This window comes from Equus przewalskii, chromosome 8 (assembly GCF_037783145.1).
Source record: "Equus przewalskii isolate Varuska chromosome 8, EquPr2, whole genome shotgun sequence".
Classification (NCBI taxonomy): Eukaryota; Metazoa; Chordata; class Mammalia; order Perissodactyla; family Equidae; genus Equus; species Equus przewalskii.
Window position 1 is genome coordinate 82,823,730 of NC_091838.1, and position 20,102 is coordinate 82,843,831.

The following is a 20,102-nucleotide window of genomic DNA, read 5'->3' on the forward strand; positions in this document are numbered from 1 at the left end:
TCTGAGGGGACACCACCTCCCCCGGGGTGGCCTGGTTGGAGGGGCCCCAGCCTTCCCCGGGAACCCCAGGCCAGGGCCCTGAGCAGAGGGGCGGGGAAGGCTGCTACCCTCCCCCACCCGCAGGGAGATGGGCTGGTGGCAGAGCAGCAGCTGAAATCCTGACTCAGAGCTGCCCGCACCCTTGGTGCCGCCTCGCTGCCTAACATCAGAGGCCCCCTGGTGGCCACAGGCTGCTAGTGCAGCGAGGGGACTCAAGCAAGGACAGCTGCAGAGGACCTGGGCAGAGGAAGGGTGGGCAGGTGCAGCCCCGGTGCCGCCACCTCCATCTCCTCCCCCAGTTCAAAGACTTAGGGAAGAAGGCCCTTTCTCCAGAGGAAGGAGGGAATAAGGCTGCCTTGAGTTGCCCTTCCCCTGCCCCCGGGGAGAGTGGTGCTGGGGGGAGGGAGGCAGGCGGGTGCTGACAGTGACCCGTGATAGTGTTGACCGTGATGGTGATGTAGTGGCACTGGCTGTGGGTTATGGTGATGGTCAGTGAAAGAACAGTATAGGGGTAGAAGCTGACATTCAGATTAAGGATAGTGACAATGATTGCAAATTAATGTTTGATGGTGACAGTGATGACTCTCTGATGAAACCTCCTGCTGAGCGTGCTGAGAAAAGCAGACAACTGGACCAGATGTTAGGTTGGGCAGCAAAGGCATTAGTGGACTGCTAAGATGATAAGTGTATAAAGTATTGGACATTCAGGCAGAGCCAAAGAGGATCTTGCATTCAGAGTGGACCACAAGTTGCGAAAAAGGAGCAAGGGGCTGGGAGGCAGAAGCATCCTAGTAGAGAAGGATCCTGAAGTAATTTCCCCGAGGTCATTCCTCCAAGATTCTGGATTTCATTCTAGAGAGGCCCTCTACGAGTATCTGGCCAAAGGTCTTAGAAGAGGGACTAGGGACACTTGAATTTGGGAGGTGAAGCTGCTGAGGGGCCATCTCCATCAGCCTACGGAAAACAAGATCCCAGTATGGGAATGGGATGTCTGCACTGTCACCAAGTCAAAGGAAGAAGGACAGAGGATGAGAATGGGGAGGGAATGAGTGAGGACAGCCACAGAGAGTCAATGAGGGCTAGACCTCACTTTCAGACCCCCCCGCCTTTCAGCTCTTCTTCTAAGCCCCTCTCTCTGCATCTCTCAGAACAGGAGACGCCCTGAGGAAAGACTGGACAAATGCAACCTGGGCGTTCAAGTTGGCCCTCCTGCACCCCCAACCTCTGATCCTCTTGGATGGGGCCCAGATCCGTGCCTCTGACTCTGTCTCCTGCCCATCACTCATTCCACCTTCCATCCAACCTGCCCAGCACTCTCAGTCACGTAGCCCCAGGTCATCCATCCACACGGCCCACCCATCTCTTCAGCCCTCCGCTCATATGCCAACCACCCATTTACGCACCCATCTATCCTGTCCATCCTCACCGGCCTCTTTCCTCCATCCATCCACCCATCCACCCATCCACCCACCTACCCTCCCCCTTTCCATCGGACATCCCACCCATCTTCCCAGGCATCTGTCCATCCATTCATCCCCTGGAGCCCCTCCTGCATCCTTCCACCCATCCCATCCTCCCATGCACCTATATTGTCTGTGCACAACCCCCTAGAACTTCCTTCTCTTCATCCATCTGCCGTCTGTCCATCCATCCATCCATCCATTCATCCACCCACCCATCCATCCACCCATCCATCGTCCAGCCAGCCAGCCGGCAACCACTCCTCGGCTCCTGGCTCCTGGAAGAGGCAGAGAGCAGAGACCCAACTCTTGGCTTTCCTACTGCATGGGGCAAGAGCTGGGCTTTCCTCGGTGTGCGCGCGTGTGTGCATTTTATCCGGCCCCCATCTCGCTCCCCTCCCCCACACCCCGCCCCCCGCTCGCGCTCCCCTCTAATGTGTGATCTGGAAGCTCTATAAAGCCTGATGTAATCCGTAATGCAGTCCCTGGCTCCCGATTCGGGATCCAGTTTCAGAGAGCGAGAGATTGGGGAGCGCCGGCAGCCCGGTGGGGGAAGCAGCTCGCCTCTCTCCTCCTCTTTCTCCCGTCCTCGGCCTCCTCCTCCTCCTCCCCGCGCCGCCCCGCCCCCGGCTCGGCTCAGCTCGCCCCCCCCCCCTCAGGAAGGGGAAAAAAGGCGAGAAGAGCGGGGCAGGCGAGAGGAGCGGAGCGGCGGCGGCCGGAGAGGGAGCGGCGGGCGCAGGCGGCGGCGGGCGCGGCGTTGGCGGCGGCCCCGGCGGAGGAGCGCGGAGCCGGCGAGCCGGGAGCACAGGCGGCCGCGCCGCGTCCTGGCCGGGCCCGGGCCCGCGCGCCCCGCATCGCCCGCAGCCCGGGCATCCGGACCTCCGCGGCGCCCGGGGGGCTCCGGCAGGCTGGGGGAGGGGAGGGGACCTGCGTGCGCCGGCCGCGCGCTCCAGGGGGCGTCCGGCTAGGCCTGGAGCGGGCCGGGGGCGGCGGCGGCGCGAGGAACCCCCCCTCCGGTCGGGCGCCCGGCTCGGCCGCCGGCGACGCGGGGCGCTCCGGGGGATTTGCAACTCGCCGGATCAAGTCTTCGCCGGCGGGGCCGCTGCTGCCTGGGAAGGTAAGGAAGGCTCCGGTTGGGGGCTGGGGGCGCGGCGAGAGGGGGCGCAGCCAGGGTGGGAGGGGGCCGGGGGAGGGGCGGGCGCCCGGACTTCCTAACTTCGCCGTTTGGGGCTTCGCAGCTCCGAGGTTTGCGCTCGGAGCCTGGGAGTTTGGACCCCCCCGCCCTCAGCCCCCTGCCTCCTCCGGCGGCGACGACGGAATCTGGCAGGTCTCCGCGCGCCCGCACCGGGCGGGTTGAGGAGGGGGCGACCCTGGACGTGGGAGAGGCTCCTCGGCGCTGCTCGCCTCCCCCCACTACACACACACTCAGCCTGGCCAGGCTGGCAGGCTGGGCTGGGGATGGCACCCTCTCCTTATCATATGCAGACCCAGGGTGGGCTAGGGAAGGCGTTCCCCTTGGGTCTCTAATACATACAGACGCTAGCAAGGGTCTTGGAGAGCCCCAGATGTGACCCCCATAGCCACACATAGACCCAGGTAGGCTCAGGAGAGACACCCCAGTGTATCCCCCTTCCTCTAATCACACCCAGAGCCCCTACAGACATTGTAGGGGCCGGGGCTGTCCTCCCCCGCACGGAGCCCCGGGGTGGGCACCAGAAGACCCCAGGCTCCCCCTCGCAGCTCTCACCCATAGACCCAGCGCTGGCGGTGGACACTCCCCGGAGGTTCTCTTCCCCATCGCACCCCCTCCACACACACACACGCCCTGGCTCGTTCCGTTCGCGTCTTCTTTTCTCTCGGTCGGACAGGCCCCGCCGATAAGCCGCTCCGAACTTTGGGTCAGCACGGCGTAACAGCGAGGCCAGCCGCCAGGCACTCCTTGGTCCGCATGCCCAGCGGGCAGAGGCCGCCGGCCCTCCCCGGCCACCGCGCTCGCTTGCAGCCGCGCGGAGCTGCCTCGAGGAATGAGCATGGCCCCCGCCCCCTCCTGGGGAGGCTGGGGGCTCCGAGCCCGGCCCGGCGTCCTCTCCCGCTGGTCGCCGCAGCCCCCTGGGCAAGGCAGAGCGCGCCTCGGGCCTGCCTCCGGAGGGGGCAACGGAGCCGAGAATCGCCGCGTAGCGAGGTGGCCGGGAGGGCTCGTCACAAGCTGCAGCTCGGAGCCCGGGCCCCTCCGCCGGGCCGCGGTGGCTCAGGCTGGGTCACTTCCCAGGCAGCCCAGAGAGAGCGCCCAGCCGGGCACCCAGACCCCGGCTCGCCGGGCATCTTACCCTTCCCACTTTTATGTTGGGCTTCCGAGTTTCTTGGAGCGCAAGGATCCAGGCTGGAACCGGACGAGCCCTAATGCCTCCCCGCCACCACCTCAGCACCCTTTCCCTCCGCGCCTGCCCCATCACGTTCCATTCCCCCGAGTCTGGGGCGACGATTCCTTAGCGGCAACTCCCGGGGAGTTGAAAGGCGTGAAGGCTGTGGGTGGGCAGGGGCGCGCACCCCCGCTCTAGAGGATCCGCCTGGCGTACATGTTGGGAGGGGGCTGGGAGGTCTGCTCTCCCGCCCGACCCTGGGGACCCATGGAGACCCTTGGTGCCCTCCCCCACAAACACTAATACACTCCCCCTCCGAGCGAGAGCCGCGGCGGGGGCCGAGCTGCGGCCGCGCAGAGCGGGACCTGGGGGAAATGGCAGGCTGGGATCCCTTTTCATATCCGGGAGGTGGTATATGGTGTTTGGGGTCTGAGGACTCGGCCATAGCGTCTCCTAGAACCCTGAAGCCTTGCATTTCTCTGCGACCCTCGCAGCCGACGGGCAGCGAGGGAGGTCGAGGGAGGGAACCGCTGCTTCCCCAACCGCAGGCGGCAGCGAAACTCTGCTCCCGGACGCCCGGGTGCCGCCGGCTCCGGCTTTGAGTACCCGAGCAAGGTCAAGCAGCCGAAGGAGGGGGCGGGGGCTCCTGGGCGCGCCCCCGCCCGCGCAGAGTCGGAGCCTTGGGAGGGGGTGTGGGCCGCCCGCCGAATCAGCCCCGAGCGCCCGCCGCCTGCGCCCGGTCCCCGGAGGCGGACGTTGCGCGCGTTCAGGGATCCCGGAGCGCCCCGCGCCCGGCCCGGCGCCCTCCCTCCCGGCTCGCTCGCTGCTCCTCTCGCTGCTTTCAGACTTGTTGCGCCTCGATCTGGGGGACGAGGGGCCGGCCTGGGAGGCCCGGAGCCCGGGCGGCGGGGGACCGAGCCCGAGGCCGGCGGGAATGCGCCCGGGCGGCGCGCGGCGCGGGGCCTGGAGCGGGGAGTTTGCCGCCTCCGATCCTGGAGAAGGGCGCCTGTCCCCGCCGCGCTCCCGCGCGGGGGCGAAGAAGACGATTCGCCGCCCTCGGCATCACGCCGCACTCCCCCGGACCCCAGGCTGGAGAAGACGCAGCCAAGTTGCGGAGCCCTTCCTCGACCGCAGGCTCCGGCCCCTCGCGGGCCTCGGTGGGCGCATCCGTGAAATGGGGGCGCGGGTTGTGCTCTCGGAGCCCTTCCGGCTCAGTCCCTCCGCGCTCGTCCCGAGATCCAGCGTGCCGGGCCCGCAGCGTGCTGGGTCTGCGGCGTCCGGGCCAGCCAGCTCCCGAGGCAGCCAAGCGCCCGCGGACACACGCCGCGGGGCCGGGCAGGAGGCGGCCGGGCAGAGCCGGACGAGCGGCCGGGGCGCGGGTAGCCTCCGCTGGCGCCCTCGCCCCCTGGTCGGCCCGCCCGGCCGGGCCTCGCCTCCCGGAGCGGGTCCTGGAGCCCCTAGCCCGCCCCCTGGGGACGCCTCCGGTTCGGGGCCCGGGCGACGCGCGGGGCTGCGGTGGCGGAGGGCGGAGGGCGGCGCGCTGCCTCGGGCGGCCGGGAGAGGGCGCCCGCGCCCGCCCGCCGCCCTGCCCGCCCCTTACGTCTCCTCCGCGGCCCGCGGCGCCCGCCCACCCTGGGCAGCCCCGGCCGCCGCCGCCCGCTCCCGGGTCCCTCCGCTCCCCCGCCCGGGCCCCGGGCTGGACTCTCAGCCCGAGCCCCCGCCACCGTTTCTCCGCGAACTCGCCTGGCCCCCGTGCCCCCGTGCCCTGCACAGGCGTGAGCGAGCTTGTTGGTGTGCATGTGTACATGGGTGCCACGCATGTACGTGCCTATGCGGCCGGCAAGCTGTCGGCGTGTGTGTGCAGTCATGTAAAGTGCCACATGTGTGTGCATGACGCGGTGCATGTCTGGTGTGAATATGCACCTCGGATGGAGTACGTAGTCGAACCACGTTTTACTGTGGACAGGTCCTATGTCCGCGCCGTGTGCAAGAGGCGGACCCTTGGGAGTAAAGCTCTAACCTCCCCCCATCCAGACCCCAAACCTGGGAGGTTTTGTTAACCTCCTCCATGCCAGCAAACCCACAGTCCCCCATTGTCCTCTGGAACTCCCTGGTTGCAGCTACGCCATGGGGCAGAGCTGTGAGTTCTGGGTAAACACACACGACCCGGATACCTTGTGCAAAACCCGCATGCACACACATACTAAACATGTGGGTGTCCACACCCCTGCACTGAGGGGCAGTAAGGGTGAGGCAGAGAGTGTGGCTCCCAGGGGGAGGACGGGTGGGAATATTGGAGGAAAGAGTCCCTGACGAGCTCGGTGAATCGGCTTTGGGAGGTGGAAAGCCACTGTCTGCAGGAGCCCGGAGGTGGGGCTCCCCCAAGAGGCTTCCACAAGGAAGTGGCAGCTAGAGTGCGACCCAGAGAAGGGGTGGGCAGGTGATGCTGAAGGGCTTCCAGGGTTCTCGGTGGAGGGAGCAGCCATGCAAAGGCGCAGTGGCAGGTCAGGGTAGGTGTGAGGGGTGGACTGGAGCTGGAGAGGAGGGCTTCAGAGGGGCAGGGCCAGACCTCAGAGCCCTGGAGGCCTCGGGCTGTGTCCCCTGAGCAGAACAGAGCCAAGGCAAGGTCCTAACCAGGGTAGTGACTTGGCCTGACGAACATGCTGAAGAGATGGGGGCGCCCCGCAGGCAGCAAGGTACAGGAGGCAGAACGCCCATGCGGTGCCTGGGGCCACCCGCGCCCACACCTGTGCCACACTCCACATGTCCTTCATCACAACAGGGCGGCCAACACCCTCACCCATTCCAGACCGCTAAGCAGCATGCAACACACACAGACGCGCCGTGCAGCACGCGTGTCCCAGAAAGAAAAGGAGCGCCCGGGGCTCCTGCCCCAGAACCTGGGCCCGCTGAGTGTTCACTGGGGCTGGCGGGGCACCAGGAGAGCCCCTCTTCCCGCCCTCTTACAGTCGCTGGAAGAGCAGGCCTGAGAGGGGAGAGCTGCAGTGGGAACGCTGATCCCCGAGCCGGGGACCAGCCACAGGTGACGGTACAGCTTCAGGTCACGGGCGCAAGCCCCCCCCCCACAGGGCAGCCTTGGCAGCGAGACCCTGACCCCGAAGGCGCAGCTGGATACAGACCCTGGCTCAGGTCTCCTGCCTGAGACCCCCGGGAGCCCTCCCCTGTGTCACCATCTCAGCTGTGTGGTGGGGACAACGGTCCCCCGCCTCCCAGCATAAGGTGGGGACTGGAGCTCAGGGGACAAGTACAAAACACGTTAAGGGGGCTCCTTATGTTCTGCTCTGCCCCCCACTTTCATATTAACTCATTCCTATTAGCTGAAAAAGTGACAAGCGATGGTATCAGAACCACAGAACGAGTGCAAAAGGGTCTCCTTCCCACCCTGGAGCCCAGTCCTGCCGCCTGCGTAGCCCTGCCCTTCCAGAATGTTCTGTGCCTCCGCAAGCACAACTGTGTGTCTGTCCTGTGAATGGTTTAGACAAATAGAAGTGGTCTGTGTATGCCATGGGCACCTAGCTCACCACCCACACCCCTCCCCCACACCCCACCCTACTCTCCCACTGCCCCCACCTCTCCATCGTCCCCCACTCTATCTCACCTATTGCCCCCCTGGCACCCTCACCCTCACCTTTGGCACCTCCATTATCTTTGTGCTGATCCTGCCACCTGTCTTCCTGCCCATTCAAGTCTGTGGGTGTCCTCGAGGGCTCACCTGAGGGGGTGCAGATGGGGTCCCTGCGGCCCACTGGGCCCTGCTGTGTGACTGTGGGATCCTGGCCCCAGTGCCGCCAGAGCCCAGGAGAGGCCTCTAGGGCAGGTGTCCAGAGTCGGTCCCCAGCCCAGGCAGTTTCTGGGGGGCTCAGAGGCTGCGGTGGGCAGTGAGATGAGCACCAGGCTGTCCCCGTCCCCTCGCAGCTGTGGCTGGCTTTGGGGGTGCTGGCTTCTGGCTGCGATGTGGGCTGAGGGGTCCCTGAGCTGAGAGAAGAGGCAGAGGAGTGACTGGTGCTGGCGAGTGTGAGGTGCTGGTGAGCAGGGCCTTGGAGCTCTGTCCAGGGTGGCCAGGCCAGGTCACTGACCCCTACCTGGATGCGGATGGAGCTCGTTCCCAAAGCCCCAGGCCCCACCCCCGTCCCTCATGGCTCACTCTTCCCAGGCCCCAGGCCAGCCTGAACCTCCCTCCTGTTGGTGTGGTGACTTTGGACTAGCCACTTCTCTGAGACTCGTGACGCAAGGGTGGTGGACCGTCCTGCGCCCGAGGGGGCCGGGCCGTGAGCTGTAGAGTGCTGTGTACCTGCAGTGGCCGGGGCTGTGGAGGGCAATTCTGGGGGAGGACCAGATTCCACCTCGGGGGTGACATCTTGTCCCCTGAGGAGCGCTTGTGACCATGACTTCAGAACCTGCATGGATGGGAGCAGAAGCCAGTGGCCCAGAGAGAGTGCCTGCCGCTTCCACCTCACCAGCCCTGACCTGTCCCTGGGCCCCCTCACAGGGGGCACTGCCAGGAAGTCTTCCTGTTGACAACAGCACACCTATGCACACAGTACACATGTGCTCACACACACCCACATCCACTTGTGCACACTCACATGTGCACACTCGCACACGCTTGCACTCACACATGTGCACACTGCAACTCACATACTGCCTATGCACACGCTCCCTCACACTCACACCTCCATGCACACTCACTCATACACCGCATGCACACACACATGCATGTGTCCCCCCACACACACGTACCTGAGTGCCTGGCTGTCCCAGCCGAGGGCCCCATGGTCCTGTTTCTGGTTGCTGGGTTGGCCCCCTGCACGAGCTCGGCCTGGGATGCTGGTCTCCACCCAGCCCAGCCCAGTGATCAGGGGTGCAGCTGCTTGTGGCCCTGAGACCTGGCTCCAAACCCTCTCTGTCAACCCCCTTCTCCTGGGTTGTCCCAGTCAGGGGAGAGGGTGCCCCATGGGCATCAGGGAAGCCCCAGGTCATGCTCCCAGGGTGCAGCCTCCAGCTCGAGGAGACTCGGTTCCTCTGAACCCCGGGGACAGGAGGCTGCCCTGCCTCCTTCTTGGGACGGTGGGTCCTGCTGCAGCTGCTTGTGCGGTGGATGGGGGGCATCGGGAGCCAGGAGACTGGTTCCCACGGAGCACGTCCAGGCTGAGCACGGGTCTCCTCTGCCGCCTCCGCGGACTGTGAAGGCATGTGCTGTCAGGAGCTCTGCCATCCCCACCTGGCCGGGCCGCCTGGGACCTCGGCACCTTCTGCCCAGGGCCGTCCTGGGGCCTAGGCATGCCGTGATGTCCTTCCTGACCACTGCTTCCAATCTTGCCACTGTCCCCTTTCCCTGTTTTGTGACCTTTGACAGGTGACCTTGGACGAGCCCTCCCCACCCCAGGGAACTCAGGAACAGAGACCCTGGCGTGGGGTGTGGATGGGGGCATCACTCGTAGGCCAGCAGCTAGACGTGGCAGCTGAGCTCCCGTCTCGGGATGCAGGGCTCTCTGGGGACCGAGCAGGGGGACGCAGAGAGGAGAGAACAAGGACATGTGTCCCACAAGAATTCCAGGAGCACCCCCTCCCTGTGAGAGTCCCCTGCCCGTGCAGGGAGGCCCAACCCATGGGACAGATGCTGTCGCTGTCTCCACTGGGAACTCTCCTGGAGAGCAGGTCTGTGTGGATACACAACGTTTTCACACATTTGCAAAATGTGTGCACGTTCCTGTGTGCACGTGCGTGCATTCTCTGCATGCACATGTGCAAGCTTCGGGTTGCGGGACGCAGAGGAAAGGGCACGCCCTCTCCTGGGAGGCCTTAGCAGGCTCACATGAGGCTTCCCGGGGCAGCCGCCTACCCGTGTCCTGAGGGTAGGTGGGTGCCCAGGAGGGGCGTGGCGCGAGTGAAGCCCTGCCCACTTGAGGGTGCTGCCGAGTATCTTCAAGGCCTGCAGGTGGTCTGGGGTGACAGGATCCTGGTCAAGAAGAGGTGTGACGAGGGCCATCACAGAGCTGGCCCCTGACCCTGGGGCCTTGAGGGGGAGGGGTGACTGTCTGTCCGGGGTTTCCTGGGGGTCCCTTCCCCTCCTTTGTGAAATGGAGGTCGTGATCACCCTGCACTCCATGGCCAAGGGGAGCAGATGAGCCTCTGTACCTGTACAGGGTGCCCAGGAGCAGAGCCAGCACAGGACAAGGCCCCTCCCTCAGCCCCAGCAGTGACCTTCGGGGGTCTCCTCTGCTCCTGGGCAGCTCTGCTTGCCTTCTGGTCAGGTTCCCCCGTGGCCCCTATGCCCAGGCCTCCCAGGGGGCCTGGCCTGGCAGGCATGGTGGGTATGGTGGGCCTCTCCCGGGACCCAGCCCTGCTGGCAACCCAGCCCTGTCTGGGCACCCCCTCCCGGCCCGGTGTGGACACTTCACTGGTCTGCCTTGTGTCCCCTACTCCCTCCGCCCCCGTGAGTGGAGTATGGCCAGGGGCCTCTTTAGGGCAGGTCATCTGGGGGGCTTTGGGGACCCGGTGGCAAGGGCTGGGGGTGGGGACCGATGGTGGCTGTGGGTAGGAGGCAGCCTCTCCTAGTGCCCCACCTGGTTCTGTGCTCATGGATGGGGGCTTGCCTGGGTTCGTGGCCCCGAGCCCCCGCGACCACTCAGACGGGTGGTCCTGGGTCTACGTCAGGAGCTCCGGCCCGAGCTGCCTCTGCCTCTGAGTGATGGGACTGCCCGACATGCCACAGCCCCGGAGGGATCTGCAGGGGCCTGCAGGGCATCCCGAGTCGGGAGGGCAGGCTGCCCTGGACAGGGGTGGTCGGGCACCCCTGGGAGGCCTCTCCTGCTTGCTGGCCTAGCCCCTGCCGGCCCGTGAGCCCCTGGGCCGCCCTCGGGGCCGCAGGGCCCACCCCCCTCCCCCAGAGCAGCCTTTTCCCAGGGCACACAGGCGGGCACTGTTCAGAGGGCCGGCAGGACAACAGAGTGCCTTTTGTGGCTGGTGTCTGGGGATGCCATTGGCGGCCTGGGGTGGGTGGGGAGGGGTGCGGAGGCCGGGGCTGGGCGCAGTCTGTGCCTGTGCACTGGGCTGGGTGGGGGAGGGGGCTGAGCCTGGAGAGGAGGGCGGGACAGACGGAGGTGAGGCTGGAGAATCGTAGAGCCCGAGGGGCAGTGTCCACCTCAAGCCCTTATTGTACGACGGGGAAACCGAGGCACCCAGGGTTCTGGTTGCGAGGCAGGGGCCATGGATGGTTCTCACGTGCGTGGATACGTCTGGGACGGTGGTGGGAGGGAGGGTGCAGCGTCTCTCAGTTGACGGGGACCCTGCAGGCTGCGATATGGGGTGGGTATTGCTCCACCTCGTGGGGATCCTGTCAGGTCTTAGACCTGGGGTTCCTGGCGCATGGTCAGTGCTCAGTGAGCCATGGTCATTGTCACTCTTTTTTCTCGCCTGGTCTTGCCAGCTCTCTCAGGGCTCCCCTCCCACCCCCATGGCCTCCACCTGTTGCCCCTCTCAGACACCTGCAGTGCTGCCCCACCCCTCTCCCCAAGGCCACCTGTAGGCTCTAGGGGGCCGTGAGGCAGGAACGGGCTGGGAGCTAGCTTCAGGGATGGGGCTGGACACCAGCAGAGCCTCCTGGAAGTGAGGGCAGCGTGGCCCTGAGAAGGTAATGGGTGGGGCAGGGACCGAGGGGCTTGGCTGCCGATTGGTCACGGTCCTTGGGAGCCCAAGGCGGGCAGTGGACGGTGAAGCAGCAGTGACCAGGCTGGGAAAAGGGAAACCCGTGGCCAGACAACGGCTTGTGGTTTAGGGAAGGGGACAGTCGCCCTGGGAGAAACCCATAATTCAACCATGAGCACCTAGGGAGGGGAGTGACCCGCACCCACACTGGGCCCTCAGCCCTGGGACCAGAGGCCGTGACCCTCCTGCAGCCCCTCACCCTTGGCCCCCAGAGTTTTGACCCCCAGTGGAGGCCTGGGCGCTGGGTGTGGGGAGGGGAGGGGCCAAGGGCCTGTTGGGGGGCCCAGTGCAGACGTGGCTGGTTCTGCTGGCGGTCACCCGTGTCCGCCTGGCGTGGGGCCAGCCTTCCTCTTCCTCTGAGGCCCGGCCGTGGGCTCCTTGGGCTCCAGCCTGGCTGCTGGGCTCTCCTGAGATGGGTCCCTCCAGGCCCTCCTCTCCCAGTTCTGGTCTTTCTCCCGCACATCCCAGTAGGCGTGGGCTGAGCCCTACTCACCTCCTGCCATGTAAACTTGTACAAGTGTGCTACATGTGTGCGTACACATGTGTGCACACACATGCACATACAGACATGCACATACACACACACCAACACATGCTTGCACAAACACGCACACACACATGTGAACACACGTCTGCCTCCCCTGCACACTGCTCCCCCATCTCAGCTCCCGTCACCCAGGCCTGGGATGGCCTTGACTTGTCAGCCTCCACCACGGCTGTGGGACCTGGGGCCTGCAACGCACGTGTTCCCGGCATGCCCAGCTCTCCGCCTCCCTGAGCGTGCGGGTGGAGAGGGCTCGGAGGGGCCCCGCAACCATTTCTCCAAGGCCTCCTTGGAGGGGATCAGGCAGTTAATGGGGATGAAGGAGGCGTGCTCGGCTGGGAAGGATTGTGGGTCTGCTGGGGCGGGGGCAGGTGGAGGGTGAGGGGCCACAGCAGCTGCAGGAACTGCCCACGCTGACAGCCTGGGCCCCCTGCCCAGCTCTGCCCTGTGACCAGCCGGAGGAGGCAGGGCCGGGCTGGTTTTGTGCTGCCCAGGCCTCTCCCAGTCCCCAGAGTGTAGACTGATTCAAATTCTAGAGGACCCCAGGGGGCCAGGAAGTGATGTGAGCCCTACTGCTCCCCCCTCACCCTGGCTCCCTGGTGGCCCTTGTGGTCCCCTCTGTGGAACCCCAGGACTCCAAGGAACCCTGTTTGAGAACCACAAGGGTGGGCATTTCTAGGCCATCTTCTGCCCCCTGGAGTCTGTCAAAGGCTCACTCCAGAGCTGTGGTCCCCGAGGGTGTGGCTGCCTCAAGGGACTCTGGGCTTTGCCTTGACCTGTCCTTTACCCTACCCTCCCTGCTGGCACCTCTCACCTCCTCAGCGTCCAGGCCAGAAATGTCCCCTCTGCGTCCCACCACCAAGCTGGCTGCTGGGGCCTCTCTCTTCTGTCTCCTGAGCATCCTCCCCCCAGCCTCCTTCCCTGCCATGCCTCTCCCACCTTCCCTGCCCCCACCCCGGGCAATCTGGTCCTGCGTGGGCTGCCAGGGCCCCTCTCTAAGGGGTGGTTCTCACTGGGGCGCGGTCCTGCTCCTGACCCTCGCTGCCACCTCTTGTCCGCTGTGCAGGACACTGCGTGTGGATCAGCAGGTGCTCAGGGAGTGGAGCGAGCCGGGGATGACGAGGCCCGGCTGGCAGGACGGGGACAGGATCAGGTCCGGTTCTACCTGCCCGGGGCAGTGCCAGCCATGCAGAGAGCACGGGCTTTGTCCAGCAGCGCCGGGCTCGAATCCTGGCTCAGGCACTCCAGACCTGTGGGCCCCGACATCCCCGTCTGCAAAATGGGACTGTAACGGGTGCCCTGGGGTTGCTGCCATGATGACGAGGTGCCCGGCCCAGGGTGAGCTCAGCCAACGTCGAGTCTCCCTCTGTGCGCCTGGGACGGGGCTCTTCCTGTGTCTTCTCTCCGTGCTGGGCCTGCGCTAGGATGCCCCTGCCCCGGGCCTGCCGAGTCCACACGGCAGCGTTGTGGAGGCAGTGGCCGTGCTCGCCAGCCCCTCACCCCCGGCACCAGGCTGCTCATGAGCACCCGGCTTCTGAGGCTGAGTGTTGTAACAGGCTGTACCCACTTTCCGGATGGGGTGGCTGAGCCCTGGAGGATCCTGTGTCTGGTGCAGGCCGTTGGTGGCTGGTGCTTCTGCACTTGCTCCCGGCCCCCCAGGTCCCCGAGAATCAGCTCCCCGTGGTGGGAGGGCTGTGGAGTGGGCAGCCAGGGGCCAGGAAAGGAGGGATGGGAGAGGGACTGTGGACGAGGTGGGCCCTGGCCTAGGCTGTCTCAGGCTGCGCAGGCCTCTCGGTGGGAAGGCGGTGGATTTGGGGTGGCCTTGACTCAGGGTCAGGGCCAGCAGCTCAGGCGTGGGGTATGAGGCGGTGTGGGCCCGTGCCGCGTGGTAGGAGTCGAGGTGGCGCCGGCTTCGATCGGAGTTTCCGCGGGGCTCTGCCGGCGTTAGCCTGGGACTGGGGCTGCGTCGCTGGCACTCTGGCATCAGGGAGAGTGTCCTGTGGGTGGGGCTCCAGCTTGGGGGCTGGCAGCTGCTCAGGTCCCAGCCTGGGACCAGGGAGGGGGCACTGTGGCCGGGCTGGGGCTCTAGTGAGGTTTGGAAACACTCCCAGCAGTGCAGTGTGGCTGGGCTGGTGGCCCCCACATCTGACACTGGCACTGGGACCCTGGCCATCACCTCTCCGTCCCCATAACATAGGGGTGGGTGGCCAGGGCAGGTGGCTCTGCTGTGCTGATGTCCAGGGCAGCCCCCTGAGTGGTCTAGAGGTGAATAGGATGAGTGTCTTCCCGGAGGTGGGGGCCAAGTGCAGGGTCTGCCCCCTCTGCCCAGAGGCACCAGGATGAGAAGTTGGCAAGTCTCTTCTCAGGGGACCTGAGCGTTTGCCGCTGAAGTTCCCCAGGGGGCCGGGTTTGACGCCCCGGCCCTGGCAATCCAGGGCCCCTGCGCCATCCCATCTCCCCACTGGGTTACCTACTGCCCTGCTTTGGGTAACCCCAGTCCTGTGCTTACCCTCCTGCCGAGAGAGTGAGGCTTCACTCCTATTTTACAGATGGGGAAACGGAGGCTGGGAGGTGAGGGACCTGCTCGAGGCCACACAGCCGTGAGAGGGGCAGCCCGCATCTGGGCCTCTCGGCTCCGGTCGGCTCAGAGCCTCAGGCGGCCGCGCCCAGCTCCCCGCTCTGCCTACAGGACTCACGCAGGAAGGACGCCAGGAGGGGACTGCAGAGCAGTGACCGACCTTGTGTCGCTGGCCAGCTGGGCCCAGGCGGCAGGAAGCGGCGAGTCCCTGTGGGCAGGCGGCCGGCGTGTGCACGGTCAGCAGAGCGGAGGCACTGGCACCAGGAGGCCGGCCGGGCTCTGGGGTCCTGGCTGTGGCCCTCCCTCCCTCACCCACCGGCTCAGCTGCTGCATGGGACGGACGGCCCAGCCAGGTGCTCGGGGACAGTAGGGAAGTAGGTTTGGAGGCAGGAGGAGCTTGCCAGGGTCCGCGTGGAGGTGAGTCCAGGACGGGCAGCGCCGGCTTCCTGAGCCAGGGTGGCTAGGCTGGGTCCTGCTCACACGTGCTGGGAGCTGTCCCCCTCCCCCAGGTGTGTGTGGGCTGCACAGCCAGCACCCTCTCCTGGAGCAGGCAAGGTGACCCCAGTGACACAAGGTTAGGGTCAGTCCGAGGGGGTCAAGGGTGGATCCTCCCACGCCCTCCCCATGACCTTGGGTCAGTCTCTTACTCCTCTGAGCCTCAGTTTCCTCATCGTGAAGTGGAGGTAACAGCACTGGCCTCGCAAAGGAGGGGTAAGGCAAGGGGTTAGTGCAGGCCAAAGCCTGGACACGGGGCTCCAGGGGACACCCCACACCTCCCCGCCTGGAGCTGCAGGGCCCAAAGGCCAGTACGTCCTGCACAGAGGCAAGGCAGTGGCATGAGCACAGGGCAGGAGGCTGAAGGACGGGGCCTGAGAGCTTGCAGTGACAGGCAATGTCACAGTCACAGCCACGGGCTTGGGGTCTGACCCCACCTGCCCATCAAAGCACGCGTGAGAGGCAGACGATGGGCGGGGTCTCTGCACCCTTACCCAGGGCGGAGGCTTAGTTGGCAGGACTGCCCGCAGGCTGGGGCTCTGGAACAACCTTGGGGGGGCGGTGCTGGAAGACCCTCGCTTCCTTTCCCCCTGCCCACTTCCCTTCTGTCAGGGGGCAGGGGGAAGGGGGAAGGTAGGGGAGGAAAGAGGCAGAGCCTGGGAGACCCCGCCAGGGGGTCAGAGAGAGCCCAGAGGGGAGAACAGCCACTGTGGCCGTGATGGGGTGAGTGGGCAGGCTGGCCCAGAGCCAGTGGGAGACACGCCAGGCTGCTGGGTCAGACGGGCACAGCTGAGGCCGCTATGGCACGCACCCTGGCCTGATGGAGGAGGAGGTCCCCTGGCCCCCTGGCTGCTCTGCCCCTGCAGGTGGACACGCTGGTGGGTGCAGACAGACAGGTGGACAGAGCAGGTGCCTGGGAGCAAAGACCAGGGTGGGCGGTGGGGCGCTGCCCCCAGCGTGCCCGGAGTCCCAGTCTTCCGGGGGGGGGGGCCTCACACCATCCCGCCTTCTGCTCTCTCTCTTCTAGCTGCTGCTGGCGGCCACAGGCGGGCGTCGGGGCCCTGGACCTTAGGAGCCTCCACTGCCCTCTCCACCACCTGAAGCCCTCTCCTCCTCCTGCCCTCGCTCGGAGCCCCTGCCCCGCTCGCCGCCGGACCCTGGCATGTCAAGGCCTGGCTCGCGCCTGCCTGCCCAGCCCGCGGAACCCCGGCGGCCCCGCGAGCTAGGATGAGGGGCCAGGCCGCTGCCCCGGGCCCCCTCTGGATCCTCGGTCTGCTGCTGCTGCTGCTGCTGCTGGGGCGCCGGGCGCGTGCGGCCTCGGGGGCAGACGTGGGGCCCGGGTCTGAGCCGTGCGCCACGCTGGTGCAGGGCAAGTTCTTTGGGTACTTCTCAGCGGCCGCCGTGTTCCCAGCCAACGCCTCGCGCTGCTCCTGGACCCTGCGCAACCCGGATCCGCGGCGCTACACGCTCTACATGAAGGTGGCCAAGGCGCCTGTGCCCTGCAGCGGCCCCGGCCGCGTCCGCACCTACCAGTTCGACTCGTTCCTCGAGTCCACGCGCACCTACCTGGGCGTGGAGAGCTTCGACGAGGTGCTGCGGCTCTGCGACCCCTCGGCGCCCTTGGCCTTCCTGCAGGCCAGCAAGCAGTTCCTGCAGATGCGACGCCAGCAGCCGCCCCGGGACGGCGACCCCGGCCCCCCGGCTGGGCCCCCGGGCCCCGGCGACGACTTCTCCGTGGAGTACCTGGTCGTGGGCAACCGCAACCCCAGCCGGGCCGCCTGCCAGATGCTGTGCCGCTGGCTGGACGCCTGTCTGGCCGGCAGCCGCAGCTCGCACCCCTGTGGCATCATGCAGACGCCCTGTGCCTGCCTGGGGGGGGACACCGGCGACCCTGCCTCCAGTCCCCTGGTGCCCCGCGGGGATGTCTGCCTGAGGGACGGCATGGCCGGTGGCCCTGAGAACTGCCTCACCAGCCTGACCCAGGACCGGGGCGGGGATGGTGCCCCAGGTGAGTGACTGGCCGGGAGAGGACCCGTGGGTGGCTGTCTGCGCAGAGGGTGGGTGGGGGAGGGTCTTCTCTTCAGGGCTGCACTGGCTACCCACCCCCGAGTGCACCATCAGGGGATCTCACGCAGAGATCAGTCCTTGCGGGCATGCTGGGCGCAGGAGGCCTAGGGGGCTTGCACTGGCCCCAGGGCCCGTGTGGCGCCCGGCACACGGGAGTGCTTGCTGAGCGTGCAGTGAACGAGAGAAGGGAGGGAGCACCAGTGGGTCTGACTCCTCTCAGGAAGAGGAGGGAGTTTTAAATTCCTGGCTGGGGGAGGGTCCTTCGCATTTTGCAGGCAGGATGCTTCTGACGGTTCTGACGGGCCAGGGTCTGCAGGGCCTTGGGCCACGACTGTGTGGAGAGAAGGGGGCAGAGGGGGGCTGTGTGGAGACGCCATCAGGAGACGAAACTTGGGGGTTGAGTGTGGATCCAGGGGATGGCTACCGAGCACTGGCGGCGTGTTTAGGCGCCACGGACACGGTGAGAAAACCAACAACAGAGGCCCCTGTCGTGGAGCTGCCTTCAAGGGGGCCGGGGGCAACCAGCCAAACACGAGAAGCAGAGGTGTCCGGTGACAAGGGCTTCTCGGGAAAGGACACAGGGAGGCTCCCTGGTGGCAGCACTGCCATTTCACCAGAGGTCAGGGGGCCACTTGGACCAGGGGGCCGTATTCCAGGTTCTGGGAGGTGCAGGGGAGCCTGTTGGGCATCGGGAACGGCATTTTGGGCTGAGGGAAGGGCAGGCAAAGGCCAGAAGGGGTCGTATGCTCAGTGCATCCCAGCAGAGAGGGGTCCGGTGTGTCCTGCTTGGCTGTCCGGCTGTCCAGCTGTCCATCTTCAGAGAAGCTTGGTTTTTCCTCCGTGAGACAGGAGCCTGTGCAGGAGGATGGGGTCAGCAGGATGGGACACTGGGTGGGGCTCCACAGACAGCGGGGCAGGATGCACAGGATGCCCAGGGTTTCCTGGGAGCGTCTGGGAGGCCAGGGCTGTGGCTGAGATGGCAAGGGCAGCAGGGGACGGGGACGGCTCATCTCAGACCGTTGAGTTTGAGACACAAGGCCAGCAGCTGAATACGCGTGCTGGGCATCCAGGAGACCGGCTGGGCTGGCTGGTCCATGCTAGGCGGGTCACCGTGGAGCGAGGTGACATTGTCCAGGGCCCTTAGCCCCTCCTGAGTCAGAGAGGCCGATGGACTCTTCAGAGTAACATGTTTATTAATGTTAATTAACGTATTTATTAAAGGCACAAAATTAGCTTCGTAGGGTCACAAAGGAAGCCAGTTACCCCGGAACACGTTTCTATTCACAGCCTCTAGGGCGCGGCTCCCAGGTTAGAAACCTCGGTGAGTCGGTGAGCTTAGCCGGTGAGGAGAGGAGGTGAGCAGGGGCGATGCTAGCCCTCCGGTGGCCCAGGGAGGAGGAGGCAGAGCCCCGGGAGGTGGGGGTGTCCGGGAAACCAGCAGAAAATGCCCCGTTGAGACCAGAGGACATTAGTTGTGTCAGAGCGAGGCTAGGAGGGCTGACCTTCGGACTGGGCAAGGCGGAGGTCACTGTGACCTTGGCTTAGGCAGCTTTCATGGTGTGGGAGGTTGGGAGTGGGTCCGCGGGGACAGGAGGCGGAGAACGGAGCAGAGAGTAAGGAGGGCTCTTCGGAGGGCAGAGAAGCAGGCGACTGGTTTGGGAGGCGGGCGGGTCAGGTGGACCGCGCGGGGCGGTGCCCTGGCGCTGCATCTCACCCTGCCGCTCCCCTACAGGCGCTTGCCCCTGCGCCTCGGTTTCTCCGTCTGCAGAGTGCTGACTGCTTTGCGGGACTGTTCTGTCACATCAGACACGGTGGCCCCAGGGCCTGGCCTGCACTGGCGCCCAGGGCACAGGAGCTGGTCTCTGTGAGCATCTCGGGGTGGCGGCCACGCCGGGGAAGTAGCCAGCGCTGCTCAGAGCCGTGTGGAGCTTGCTGGAGGGACAAGGTCATGGGGTCGGGGCTGGCGTGTTGCATGCGTGACGAGTGGCGGGAGCTTGTATGGTGGAGGGAGCTGGAGCTTCACTCCTTTGCTGAGCACCCGCTGCATGCAGGCCCTGGACAGGAGTCAGCTGTAAGGGCGGACAGGCGTCCTGGGCGCGTTTGCCTGTTATCTTGAGCCCAGAGGGGCCACTGGAGGGCTGTCAGCAGGAGAGTGACTCACGCTGACCTTGCTTGGCCAATAAATGCAGAAGGGTGTCGGGGCTCAGAGGGGGAAGCTGGGGACCAGGAAGGGGCTGCTGCAGGTGTCCAGGAGGGAGGTGACGCTGGCCTGGTCAGGGCACAGCTGCAGCGGGGAGGAGAGTCTGGAGCAGGGTGCAGCTGATGAACTTGCTGATGCAAAGGATGTGGCCAGGGAGGAAGGGGCGCTGGAGCACCCCCAGATTCCTGGTGGGAACAAGGACATCGGCCGAGGTGGGGAAGTGCTGGGGTGGGGACACAGTGGGGAGGAACAGCCTGGGGAAGAAGATCTGGAGGTCAGAGTGGGACCTGAGTGTGAGGTACCCGGGGGTCATCCAGGTGGGACTGTCACGCGAGCAAGGAGCTCGGGGGGCGCCAGGGCAGGATGGGGTAGGCTCCCATCACAGCCTGATCCCTGCTCATTCTGCGTCCTGGGGCCAATCCCCTCAGCTCTTACAGCCCCTCATCTTTGAAACGGAAAGAGTGCAAATATCTTGTCTCCCTGATTGTGTGAGGCGTGAGGACTGGGGTGGAAGTGTTTCTAAGCCCCACCCGTGTCAGTGATGAAGCGTCAACATCTTTGTTTGTTATTAGGGAGGGAAATAGAGGCCCTGCGGGCAAAGGCGGGGTTGGAGGAGGAAGGGATAGTGGGA

At 65.7% G+C, this 20,102-nt stretch overlaps 1 protein-coding gene across 7 annotated transcripts in view; it reads left to right on the forward strand.

Moving 5' to 3' along the window:
* The first annotated feature begins 2,006 nt into the window (after positions 1 to 2,006).
* Positions 2,007 to 20,102, forward strand: part of ADGRB1 (adhesion G protein-coupled receptor B1) — an 88,488-nt gene continuing 70,392 nt past the window's right edge. For 2 of the 7 annotated variants that reach the window (XM_070631178.1, XM_070631179.1), the window contains exons 1-2: positions 2,009 to 2,616; positions 16,232 to 17,212. In XM_070631178.1, the coding sequence (XP_070487279.1) occupies positions 16,432 to 17,212 (781 nt within the window). In that variant the 5' untranslated portion in view covers positions 2,009 to 2,616; positions 16,232 to 16,431. Of the gene's footprint in view, positions 2,617 to 14,842; positions 15,063 to 16,231; positions 17,213 to 20,102 lie in introns of those variants that run through there. The other 5 variants (XM_070631174.1, XM_070631176.1, XM_070631180.1 and 2 more) reach the window with 5 other exon arrangements.